At 54.8% G+C, this 12434-nt stretch overlaps 1 protein-coding gene across 2 annotated transcripts in view; it reads right to left on the reverse strand.

Annotated features, from left to right (window-relative positions):
* Positions 1-2929: 2929 nt before the first annotated feature.
* Positions 2930-12434, reverse strand: part of MSANTD2 (Myb/SANT DNA binding domain containing 2) — a 38986-nt gene continuing 29481 nt past the window's right edge. For both annotated transcript variants that reach the window (XM_054395703.1, XM_054395702.1), the window contains exon 4: positions 2930-3782. In XM_054395703.1, the coding sequence (XP_054251678.1) occupies positions 2930-3782 (853 nt within the window). The remainder of the gene's footprint in view (positions 3783-12434) is intronic.

The following is a 12434-nucleotide window of genomic DNA, read 5'->3' on the forward strand; positions in this document are numbered from 1 at the left end:
ATTTCAAGCCAAACTCACCCTCTTTTCAGGGTGAATCACCCTATTTCGGGCCAAATTCACTTGATTTGAGAGTAAATTCAGCCCATTTTGGAGCAAATTTACCCTAGTTCAGGCCAAATTCACCTCCTTTTTCAGGCAAATTTATTCTATTTCAGGGCAATTGACCACATTTGGAGGCAACTCACCCTATTTTGGGGTTAATTCACCCTATTTGGGGGTGAAATCACCCTATTTTAGGGCCAAGTCTCTTAATTTCAGGGTGATTCACCCTATTTTGGGTTGATTCGCCCTATTTTGGGGCAAATTCACCTTCTTTCAGGGCGATTCACCCTATTTTGGAGTGATTCACTGTCTTTTGGGGTAAATTCATCTTATTTGGGGCCAAAATTTCTCCCTTCTGAGGCAAATTCACCCTGCTTCAGGCTAAGTTTCCCATTTTGGGGACCAAATTCACCCTGTTTGGGGATGATTCACTTTATTTTGGGACAATTCATCCTATTTTGAAGTGATTCACCCTGTATTGTGAAGACTTCACCCTGTAAGTGAAGTCACCCTGTTTTGGGGTGAGTCCTTTTATTTCAGGGCAATGCACTCTACTTTGGGGTTAATTTACCCTATTTGGGAGCAAATATTCATTATTTTACGGCAAACACCCTACTCCATGCCAAATTCACACCAAATCCACCCTATTTGGGGCCAAAATCACCCTATTTTGGGGTGATTCCCTAATTTGGGGCAATTCACTCTATTTTGAAACGATTCACCCTATCTTGGGCCAAATTTTCCCTATTTTGAGGCAAGCAGCCTATTTCATGCCAGATTCACCCTGTTTGGAGCCAAATTTACCCTTTTGGGGGCAATTCACTCTATTTTGAAGTGACTCACCCTATTTTGGGGTAAATGTACCCTATTCTAAGCAAATTCTTCCCTATTTTGAGGCAAGCAGCCTATTTCATGCCAAATTCACCCTATTTGGGGCCCAATTCACCCTATTTGGGGCCAGATTCATCCCGTTTGAGGCAAATTCATCCTCTTTCAGTCCAACCTCCTATGGGGCAACGCCAGCCTCCTGCTTTTCCCCTGCGTTGGTCATCTCCATGAGGACAAACCCAGGTCCAGCAGCGCTCAGCCCCCCTACCATAAACCGATTAATGACACCTGGTACCAACGGAGCCTCAGGTGGAAATCTCCCCAGGACAGCAGCTCCCTGCCCCCTCCAAATTTCCCTGTGGGGAGGAGGAGAAAGAGATTTGGCAAAGCTGCTCTGCACTTGCTTGATTTTATTAGGACCGACACATTCATCGTATGCCACAACGCCACCGATCGATGAGCTCCAGGGATAAAAAACCCATGGGGAAGGGCTGGCTCCAGCCAGCAGGGAAATGGGGCTGATACAGAACATGTCTGAAAAAGGCAGTAAATGCGTCCTCCCCCCGCCCCCCACCCCCACCCCTCCCCTTTCCCCCCATTCTCACAGCTTTGATTGTATTCCGTAAGCATGGTGCAAACCAAACCGAGAGCTCCTGGCTGCCAGGAAGGGAGAGACCAACCAGAAACAGAACAAACCAAGTGAAAAACAAACAAACACAGAAAAAACAAAACAAACAAACAAAATAAATAACCCCCCCCCAAAACCGAAAACCACCCCAAGAAGACCCAACCAATCAACCAAAACCAACAACCACAGAAACAAACAAAACCAAAATCAAACTGAAAATAAAACCTAAAAGAAAAACTGAAAAAAAAAACCCCAACCCAAAGTGAAATAAAAAACAAGACCCTACAAAAAAAAGGGAAAAAAAATTAAATAAGGAAAATAAATACAACAAAAAATTTAAAATAAACAAATTAAAAAAACAACTAAAAACCAACCAAAAAACCCTAAAGAAATGAAATAAAAACAAACAAAAAATTTTAAAAACTGAAAACAAAGAAATGAAAATAAAAAGAAAAGAAAAAACAAACAAAACCTTAAAATAAACAATTTTTTAAAACAAAAAAATTAAAAAACAAAACCCAAAAAACTTGCAAATAAAGACCATGAAAAAAAAACCAAAGTAAAACAAATATTTAAAAAACTAAACTAAACAAAAACAAAATTAAAGACCCAAACCAAAGGGAAAAAAAGTCAAACTAAAAGAAACAAACCCCCAAAACCCTAAATATCCCAAACAAACAAAAAATTAAAAAAAAAAAAAGGGGGGAAGAAAACCCAAACTAAAACCCAACCAACCAACCAAACAAAAACCAAAAAAGAAACAAACTGGGGGGTGGAGGGAAACGGAAATAAAAGAAAAGGGAAAGGAAAAAAGGGTCAGGAATTCTTTTAATGGTAAATAAAAAACCCAAACAAAAAAACCCCAACAAAATCCAAGTGGATATGGCAACGCTGTCAGGAACAGGTGGGATAGAGCCTGGAAAGTCGAAGTCTTTTTGCAGGCAACACTGTTTGGAGCGAGGAGCAGCCTCGGCTGGGTGCAGGCAGAGCCAAGCTCAGTCTGTACAGGAAGTGTTTGTGTGAGGATGGCTCTGGAGGAGTCCCCACGGGCTGAGCCCAGGCCTGGCTCGCCGCCGGCTATTGCTTAGTGCTGCAGAGCCGCAGTAACACTGACCCAAGGGATGCATCCCACAGACATGGTGGAAGAAAGGAAAACCAAAAACCCCCAAACCCCAACTTTTTGTCTGAAAAACGTCCCCCCCCCTACACTCTTGTCCCATGTGGAATGTACCTAAAGTGAGGGCTTCTCCTCGCTGGGGCGCGGGGAGCAGGATGCGCGGCGCTGGCCGGGCGCTGGGGATGAGCTGGTGGGAAGGACCCTCTGCGGGGAGGCTTTCATCCCAGAAAAATTCCCATTCCCAGGCGGGAAGGGCCCGGCCGCGACGGAAACAAAGGGAGCAGGAAGCCCTTGATCCTTATGAAGGAGGAGCCTCAGTTGTTGAACTTTAAAGGGTATCCGATGGCTTTTTCCAGGCACTCTACCAGCGAGCCGGCCGACAGAAAATCCCTCTCCACTTCCACAAATTTGATGTAGATGGATTTGGGGGAGACGCCAGGCTCCACCACGCAGTTCTGGGATAAGAAGGCGTTGATGCCCAGCCAATCCTTGCTGAAGGTTTTGGTGTTGGCCTGGAAGTGTAGGAACAGGCACTGCTGCAGAGTCCGCACCTCGGCGATGCCGAGGTAGCAGTAGATGATGCGGGCGGCCTCCATCTCCACCCGCAGGGAGGCCTGGGGCGAGGGCACCTCCAGCTCGCTCTGAGTCTCAGTGAGGGGCTCCACCCCCCTGTGCTCAGCCAGGGGCGAGGGCGGCTTCTCGTGGCACTCCTCGTAGCCGATGGCGTACAGGCCGGGGCTCTTGGGGATGCCCCCTGGCAGCAGGTACTGCACCACGTTGCCGCCGGTGGGCTTGGAGTGGGCGATGGGGATCCAGTCGATCTCCATGTGCAGCTCCAGGCAGCGCGCCTCACTGATGGTGATCTCCAGGAATTTGTAGTAAACGTTCTTCCAGTTCATTTTCTGCACCCGGGTCATGATCACCCTGCCCTCCGGCTTCTCCGAGTTGAAGTACTCGCGCAGGCGCTTGCCCAGCGGCACCTGGGAGCTGATCTCGGCGTAGTGGTAGCGAATGTCCTCCTTCCAGCGCGTGTTGTAGCCGATGCCGAAGATCGCCAGCTTGTTGGACAGGTGCAGCCGCGAGAAGTCCGTCCAGCTCTGGAACAGCTCCCACTTCAGCTGCACCGACTCCAGGATCTGCATGATGTTCTGCATCACGTCGCGCTTCCTGCGGAGGGGACACCAGCCAGACAGGGATGAAGGCAGCAGGATGGCTGCAGACCACCCCCTGCCCAGCCTGCTCCCCGGCCCCTCGGCAGCACAGCTCTCACTGCAGCTCGGCTACTTCAAGCTGCACCAGGCAATGTTTCTGCCCTGGAAGGGTTCCCAAAGCTTGGAATGGGCTGCCCAGGGCAGTGCTGGAGTCACCCTCCCTGGGGGTGTTGCAGCCCTGTGTGGAGCTGGTGCTTAGGGACATGGTTTGGTGCTGAGCCTTCAGTGCTGGCTCGAGGCTTGGGCTGGGGGCGCTTGCAGGGCTCTGCCCACTGCATGGATTCTGGGATTCTAGGTGGGCTTATGGCTTATATAGAATCATAGAACAGTAGGGGTTGGAAAGGACCTCCAAAGATCACAGAATCATAGAACAGGGGTTGGAAGGGACCCCTGGAGATCATCCAGTCCAAGGCCCTGCCAGAGCAGGGTCACCCAGGCCAGAGCACACAGGAACACATCCAGGTGGGGTTGGAAGCTCTCCACACAAGGACACTCCACAACCTCTCTGGGCAGCCTGCTCCAGCCCTCCAGCACCCTCACAACAAACAACTTTCTCCTCAGCTTCACCTGGAACCTCCTGGGGTCCAGCTGGTACCTGTTATCCCTTGTCCTCTGGTGGACAAGGGATGCACAAGGTGCACAAGGTGGTCTTGTGCACCACCACAAAGAGCCTGGCAGCCACCCCTCAGATATTTACAGACACTGGTAAGATCTCCTCTCCTCTCAAGACTAATCAGCCTCAGATCATCAAAGTCCAACCCCCATGCAGGATCACCTAGGGTAGGTCACACAGGAATCACTGTGGCTGGATGAGGCCCTGAAGATCATGGAGTCATTTTGGTTGGAAGAGGCCTTTTAAGATCATTGAGTCCAACCCTTAACTCAGCACTGTCAGGTCACCACCAAACCAGGGCCCTCAGCACCACATCTCCATGGCTTTGAAACCCCTCCAGGGATGAGGCCTCCACCACTGCCTGGGATCAGACAGAGCTGGCTCTGGCCTGGCAGCACTTGGTGCCTGCTCATATTCAGCTTTTCCCTCCCCAGCATCCCCAAGTCCTTCTCCACAGGGCTGCTCCCCAGCCCTGCATTCCCAGTCTGGATTGATAGAGGAGGCTGCCCTGACCCAGGTGCAGGACCTTGCCTGTAGCCTTCTTGGCCCTCAGGAGGTTCACCCAGGAGCACACAGGGCTGCTGTTAGAGAGAGCACAAAGCAAGGACCCAGCTGCTCCAAGTCCCAGCACTGGATCAGGTCCATGGCTCATGGGACTGAGCCCACGGAGCAGATGTGCCATGGCCAGACACAAGCCACTGTGAGATGGGCAGCAGAAATCCCTCTGGATATCCAGGAACCAGACCCCTGCATGAGCAGAGAGTGCCTGAGGCAAACTGGAGCAGCTTCCTCCAGGCTGAATGGATGAGACACTGGGGGTGTAATTAGCTCATGAGGAGAACCACTAATTGCAGGAGTTATTGTCCTCTAATCATTGTGGTGGGAAGATAATTTGACTCGTTTGGCAACGGAGAAACCTCTGGAGGTCCAACAAAGGGGAACTCAAAGCTCTCTCCACCCAGCTCCCCTCCCTTTTATCTGCTGAAGAGCGATCAGGGAGGTCAGCACAGCCCCAGACAGGTTGTTCCCCCTCCCATGTCCCACCAGAACCTGCTGCATCTGCACTGCCCACTCCAGGTGGCAGCAGACTTCTCTGGGGCACAGAATTTCCTCCTCTTGAGGGCTCCTTTGCTGCCTTCCTAACAATGGCTTCAGCTCCCTAAAATCAGCTCCCTCCAACAGCCACCCATGGAGGGAAGCCTGACACTGGTGCGGGACATGATGGTCTTCAAGCAAGAGCAGACACAAACCACCCGAGGCTGAGCCCCTGGCAGCTGCAGTTCTGTCCTGTTTGGACCAGGGAGTCCCCATCAAAGGTTCAAAGGAAAAGGTGTGGGAGCTGCAGTCCTTCCCACAGTGCTGGAGGGCTCTAGCCTGGCAGCCTCTCCTCTCAGCCCTGCTCCTGCAGGTGTCAACACCAGGCACTGGTTGTGGGAAGACTTTCAGGTACCTGGTGCCTCCCAGAGGTACCAAGCTGCAGACCAGAGCTCTGCACTGAGCAGCTGGACACACAGCAGTTCAGAGCCATGGAACAGTTTGGGTTGGAAGAGACCTCAAAGATCCCGGAGTCCAACCCTTCCCCAGCACTGCCAGGGCACCACCAATCCATGGCCCTCAGCACCGCATCTCCACAGCTCTGAAAAGCCTCCGGGTATGGAGACTCCACCACTGCCCTGGGCAGCCTCTGACAACCCTTTTGGGGAAGAAATTGTTCCTCACCTCCAACCTAAACCTCCCCTGGCACAATTTCAGGCCTCTTGTCCTATCCCTTGTTCCTTGGGAGAAGAGCCCAAACCCCCACGAGGCTCCAACTGTTCAGGAAGCTGTGGAGAGCCAGAAGGTCTCCCTCAGCCTCCTCTTCTCCAGGCTCAACACCCCCAGCTCCCTCAGCTGCTCCTCCCCAGCCCTCTTCTCCAGACCCTTCCCCAGCTTCCTTGCCCTTCTCTGCTCCTGCTCCAGCCTCTCAATGTCCTTCTGGCAGTCAGAAGCCCCAAACTGAAGCCAGCACTCAAGGGGTGGCCTCAGCAGTGCCCAGTCCAGGGGCACAATCCCTGCCCTGCTCCTGCTGCCCACACCATTGCTGCTCCAGCCCAGGCTGCTGGTGCCCTTCTTGCCCACCTGGCCACCCCCTGCCTCATCTCCAGCTGCTGTCCCCCAGCACCCCCAGGGCCTTTCCTGCTGGGCACTTTCCAGCCCCTCTGCCCCAGCCTGGAGCCTTCCTGGGGTTGTTGTGCCCCAAGGGCAGGACTCAGCTCTGGGCCAAACAACCCAAATGGCTTGAGCAGCACATCAGGAAGATTCTTGGAGTGCTCTTACAAAGCATTTTTCAAGCCCATCTCCACAATTATTGGAATTGCAAAGTGGAAACCTTCTGGGGAGCAGGCAGGGGAGGGCAGCTAGCAGGGGAGGGCAGCAGGCAGGGGAGGGCAGCTGGCAGGGGAGGGCAGCTGGCAGGGGAGGGCAGCTAGCAGGGAGGGCAGCAGGCAGGGGAGGGCAGCAGGCAGGGGAGGGCAGCTGGCAGGGGAGGGCAGCTGGCAGGGGAGGGCAGCTAGCAGGGAGGGCAGCAGGCAGGGGAGGGCAGCTGGCAGGGGAGAGCAGCTGGCAGGGGAGAGCAGCTGGCAGGGAGGGCAGCAGGCAGGGGAGGGCAGCAGGCAGGGGAGGGCAGCAGGCAGGGAGGGCAGCTGGCAGGGAGGGCAGCAGGCAGGGGAGGGCAGCAGGCAGGGAGGGCAGCTGGCAGGGAGGGCAGCAGGCAGGGAGGGCAGCAGGCAAGCTGTGGCTCGCTGTGGGGCTGCCTGGCAGCACAGGGCTGGGGTTTCACTCTGCTGCCTGCAGACAGCAGCTGAGCTGCACTTCAGGCACATGAGGCCCCTTCAGAGGCAGAGGCTGGAGGCAGCAGTGTGGGCAGGTTTCATTCAGCAGAGGAGGAGCAGAGCTAAGCACCAAAGAGCAAAGCAGAGCCCACACCTTCATGAAGTGCTCCATAAATACTGTGCCAGGTTCAGCTTGGCACAAAACAGAGCTGAAGAGCTGCTGGAAAGAAATTTGTCACTCACCACATGGAGTTCCAGCAGGGCAAGGGCAGGGTCCTGCCCCTGGGGAGCAACAACCTCCTGCAGCAGCACAGGGCAGGGGGGAGCTGCTGGGAAGCAGCTGCAAGGAGAAGGAGCTGGGAGTGCTGGGGGATAGGAAGGTGCCCAGGAGCAGCAATGTGGCCTGGGGGCCAAGAAGGCCAAGGGTGCCCTGGGGGCATGGAGAAGAGCAGCCCCAGAGGGCATCTGAGCAATGCTCAGCAAGAGCTAAAGGGCCCCTGGGGGGGCAAGAGGCTGTGGCCAGACTCTGCTCAGTGGTGCCCAGGGACAGGCCAAGGGGCACTGGGCACAAAGTGGAGCCCAGGAGGTTCCAGCTAAGGAGGAGGAGAAGTTGTTTGTTGTGAGGGTGCTGGAGGGCTGGAGCAGGCTGCCCAGAGAGGTTGTGGAGTGTCCTTGTGTGGAGAGCTTCCAACCCCCCCTGGGCATTGTGCCCCTGGGCAAGTTGGTTGGACTGGATGAGCTCCAGAGGTCTCTTCCCACCCACACCTTGCTGGGATCCTCTCTAAGGGAGGGAAGGGCTTTTTCCAGAGGGAATCCATCACTTCCAGCAGGGAATCCATCACTTCCCAGGAAGCAACTGGGAAAAAGCCATTTCCAGAAGCTCTGTTGTTTGGTTTCCACATCTCCTCTTCCTCCAGCACACAGCAGCCATGCTGCTGAGCTCCACTTTCCCAGGCTCTGTCCAGCACCTCCATGGCTTGGCCAAGCAGCCATGGTCACACTGTCACTGCTGTTTAGTCTTCCTCAGGAAGGGCCCAGCCAGCAGAGTGTTTCCTGTCTCAGCACCCTGTGCCCCCAGGCAATCTCCTTTTCCATCTGCAGAAGGTGCCCAGAGCTGCACTTCAGCCATCACCCAGCTGCAGCCTGGCCCAACTGCACCTCCTCCTCCAGGGAAGCTTTTGAGTCCAGATCAGGAGAGAGGATTGGGTAGAAATTTGTTCTGTTTCCAAACAGAAGCTGACTTCAAAGAGGCCTAAGCAGCTGGTCTGAGTGGAGGACCTGGCTGCTCCTGCTTCTGGTACATCTTCACAAAGCCCACAGCCTACAAAAGTGCTCCTCAGACAGATTACCCAGCAGGAAGAAGTCTGAAGAGGCATTTTGCTCTCTGGGGGCAGAGAGTGCCAAGGGGATGCAGCAGCAGAGCCAGCACTCTGCTGGGGGAGTCCAGCTGATGGAGCCCAGGACCTGGACACAGCTCACTTCTTGCTCTTCACTTCCTTCCCTGCCTAGAACAAGGCAGTGCAGGAAGCACAGGAAGGTCTGAGGTGTGGAAGGTCAGGTCCTGACCCCTGCTGCTCAGAGAGGCAGTGCTGGCCATGCTGAGGAGACATGGGGATGAGGGACAGGGATCTGCAGGACAGAGTCCAAGGGAGGGCTCCAAGGATGCTGAAGGGACTGCAGCACTGCCAGGGGAGGAGAGGCTGAGAGCCCTGGGGGTGTTCAGTGTGGAGAGGAGAAGGCTGAGAGGGATCTGATCAATGTCTATCAATAGCTGAGGGCTGGGGGTCAGGAGGGAAGGGACAGGGACAGGCTCTGCTCACCCTGGGATAGGCCAAGGGGCAGTGGATGGAAACTGCAGCCCAGGAGGTTCCACCTCAATAGGAGGAGGAACTTCTGCACTGGGAGGGTGCCAGAGCCCTGGAGCAGGCTGCCCAGAGAGGTTGTGGAGTCTCCTGCTCTGGAGCCTTTGCAGCCCCATCTGGATGTGTTCCTGTGTGACCTGTGCTGGATTCCATGGTCCTGCTCTGGCAGCAGGGGTGCACTCAAAGATCTCCAGAGGTCCCTTCCAACCCCTCACATCCTCTGATCCTCTCAGCCTGAGATGGGACACATTAGGTTTGGGGGTGCACAATGAGGTCCCAGTGCTGGCAGGAGCAGCTGAACCCCTCACAGGCAGCAGCAGGGAAGTGGAGTCCCAGGTCCTGCAGTCTGTTACCAGCTGACAGCAGCAGCAGCCCCAACCTTGTGTGCTGCAGCAGGAGGAGGATCCATCCCAGCACCCAGAGCTCAGCTTCCCACAGCATGGACCTTGGCAGTACTCTCCAGCCCTAAGAAGATAGCATCAGGGTGCAGGTCTGCTCCCCACATTTATTGCAAGCTCCAAAACCCCTTCCAAAATCCCAGGGGAAGGACAGGAGGAAGCAAAGCCACAACATTTCCACTGCAGGAGTTTACAGCCAAGGGGCGGAAAGTGCTGCTGAAGCTCTTCTGATCCTATTGAGCTGATTTCTGCTGGACACCTGCACAGGCCCTGAGGAGCTGAAGCCTCAACCTGCTGTGAAATGAGCTACAGGTGTGTGAAGCAAGGCCAGCAGGGCAAGGGAGGTTCTCCTCCTCCTCCGCTCTGCCCTGCTGAGGCCACAGCTGCAGTCCTGGGGGCAGTTCTGTGCTCCCCAGTTGCAGAGGGACAGAGAAGTGCTGGAGAGAGTCCAGGGGAGGCTGGGAAGCTGCTGAGGGGCCTGGAGCAGCTGTGTGAGGAGCAAAGGCTGAGAGCCCTGGGGCTGAGAGCCTGCAGAAGAGCAGCCCCAGAGGGCATCTGAGCACTGCTCAGCAAGAGCTAAAGGGCCCCTGGGGGGCAAGAGGCTGTGGCCAGACTCTGCTGAGTGGTGCCCAGGGCCAGGCCAAGGGGCACTGGGCACAGACTGGACCCCAGGAGGCTCCAGCTGAATAGGAGGAGAAAGTTGTTTGTTGTGAGGGTGCTGGAGGGCTGGAGCAGGCTGGCCAGAGAGGTTGTGGAGTGTCCTTGTGTGGAGAGCTTCCAACCCCCCCTGGGCATTGTGCCCCTGGGCAAGCTGCTGTGGGTGCCCTGCTGGAGCAGGGCTTGGACTGGATGAGCTCCAGAGCTCCCTTCCCATCTCACCATGCTGAGGTTCTGTATCTTAATACCAACTTCCCTCTTTCTTCTGACTGCTTCTGATCTACTAAGTCAGAATTTTCAAGTTCTGTGCTCTCCTACTGGGGGAAACAAAGGAATTTTCAGCAGTTGGAAGATGTTTTGTGCTTCCACTGAGCACATACCAGGGGCTGATCACCTGCAGGCTTCAGAAAAAGCCTGAGACCCTGAGACTTCAGAGGGTTCTGTGCATTGTGGGGGGAAAAAACACAACCAGAGAATTCTGAAAGGTCTGAATCTAGCAGGCCTGCCCCATCCATCCCTCTGCTCAGCAAGGCCTGGAAGATCCAGGCAGTCCAAGTTTCTGTCTCAGAAAAATCAGGATTGTTTTCAATGCAGCTCCCCAAAACACACCTTGAAAGGTAAAATGGTCTGCAGCAAAAGAGAGGAGAGCAGCAGGATGAAGAGAGGAAATGTCCTCCTCTGCTCTGCTCAGACCCCACCTGCAGCACTGTCTCCAGCTCTGGTGCCCCAGCACAAGGACCTGGAGCTGATGGAGAGGGTCCAGAGGCCACCAAGATGATCAGAGGGCTGAGAACCTCCCCTGTGGGGCCAGGCTGGGAGAGTTGGGGCTGTTCAGCCTGGAGAAGAGAAGGCTCCAGGCAGACCTCAGAGCAGCCTTCCAGGACCTGAAGGGGCTCCAGGAGAGCTGGGGAGGGACTTGGGACAAGGGCTGGGAGTGCCAGGATGAGGGACAATGGCTTTGAGCTGGGAGAGGGGAGGTTGAGAGTGGAGACGAGGAAGAAATTGTTTGGAGTGAGGCTGGGGAGAGACTGGCACAGGTTGCCCAGGGAGGCTGTGGCTGTCCCCTGCCTGGAGGTGTTCCATGCCAGGCTGGATGAGGCCCTGAGCACCCTGGGCTGGTGGGAGGTGTCCCTGCCCAGGGCAGGGGGTTGGAGCTGGATGAGCTTTGAGCTCCCTTCCAACCCAACCCATTCTGTGAGTCTATGAAATTATGCCAGAAAGAGCTGCTCCAAGAGGCAACAGCAACACTGATACTGGAAAAGAAAAAAAGAAGAGAAGATATATTAATCCAGGGCTTTGAGAAGCTAAAGGGAATTAACTCCTCACTGTCACCTTTGGGCAATGTGAAGATGCACCTGGAGTCAGGAGGGTGATGAAGCTCAGCCTCAAAAGCTTCTTTTGTTAGCTTTAGGTTTTTGTGGTTTTAGAGGAGTTTTTTGTCACGTGGTTAGAGTGAACCCCTCCTTTGTGTCACCACCCAGGGACATGGTGGTGAGGACTTCACACCCTACAGAAGGTCATTTGCCACCAGGGAAACATCCTACAGACACAGCAGCCTAGGTGGAACTGACCCCAGATGGTCTGCAACTCACTTTGTGATGCCTCACTGCAACCCTGGACAGACCACAGCCACCCTGGGCAGAGTCCCTGAGTCTCAACTCCCTTCAGCCATTGGAATCTTGCCTCCAGCTCTGGTGTCCCCAGCAGGAGAAGGACACAGAGCTGCTGGAGAGAGGCTAGAGGAGGCCACAAAGATGCTCCAAGGGCTGGAGCAGCTCTGCTGTGAGCACAGGCTGAGGGAGCTGGGGGGGTTCAGTCTGGAGAGGAGAAGGCTCCAGGGGGACCTCAGAGCTGCCTGCCAGGACCTGAAGGGATCCTGCAGGAAGGCTGCAGAGAGATTTTTGCTGAGAGTGTCTGAGACAGGCCAAAGGGGAATGGTTTGGAGCTGAGGCAGAGCAGGGTTAGAGTGGAGCTGAGGAAGAAGTTCTTCAGCAGGAGGGAGGTGAGACTCTGGCACAGGCTGCCCAGGGAGGCTGTGGCTGCCTCCTGCCTGGGGGTGTTCAGTGCCAGGCTGGATGAGACCTTGAGCAGCTGAGTCCAGCTGAGAGGTGTCCCTGGGCATGGCAGGAGGCTGCAGTGGATGATCCCTGAGGTCCCTTCCACCCTGAGCCATTCTAGGATTGATTCCTCTGACTGCCTGGTGTTGGTGTCAGTGAGGGAAGGAGGTTTGTGTGCTCAAAGCATTCTAAATGGTATTTGCCACTGCTT

Source organism: Indicator indicator, chromosome 34, assembly GCF_027791375.1.
Source record: "Indicator indicator isolate 239-I01 chromosome 34, UM_Iind_1.1, whole genome shotgun sequence".
In the NCBI taxonomy this organism is placed as follows: Eukaryota; Metazoa; Chordata; class Aves; order Piciformes; family Indicatoridae; genus Indicator; species Indicator indicator.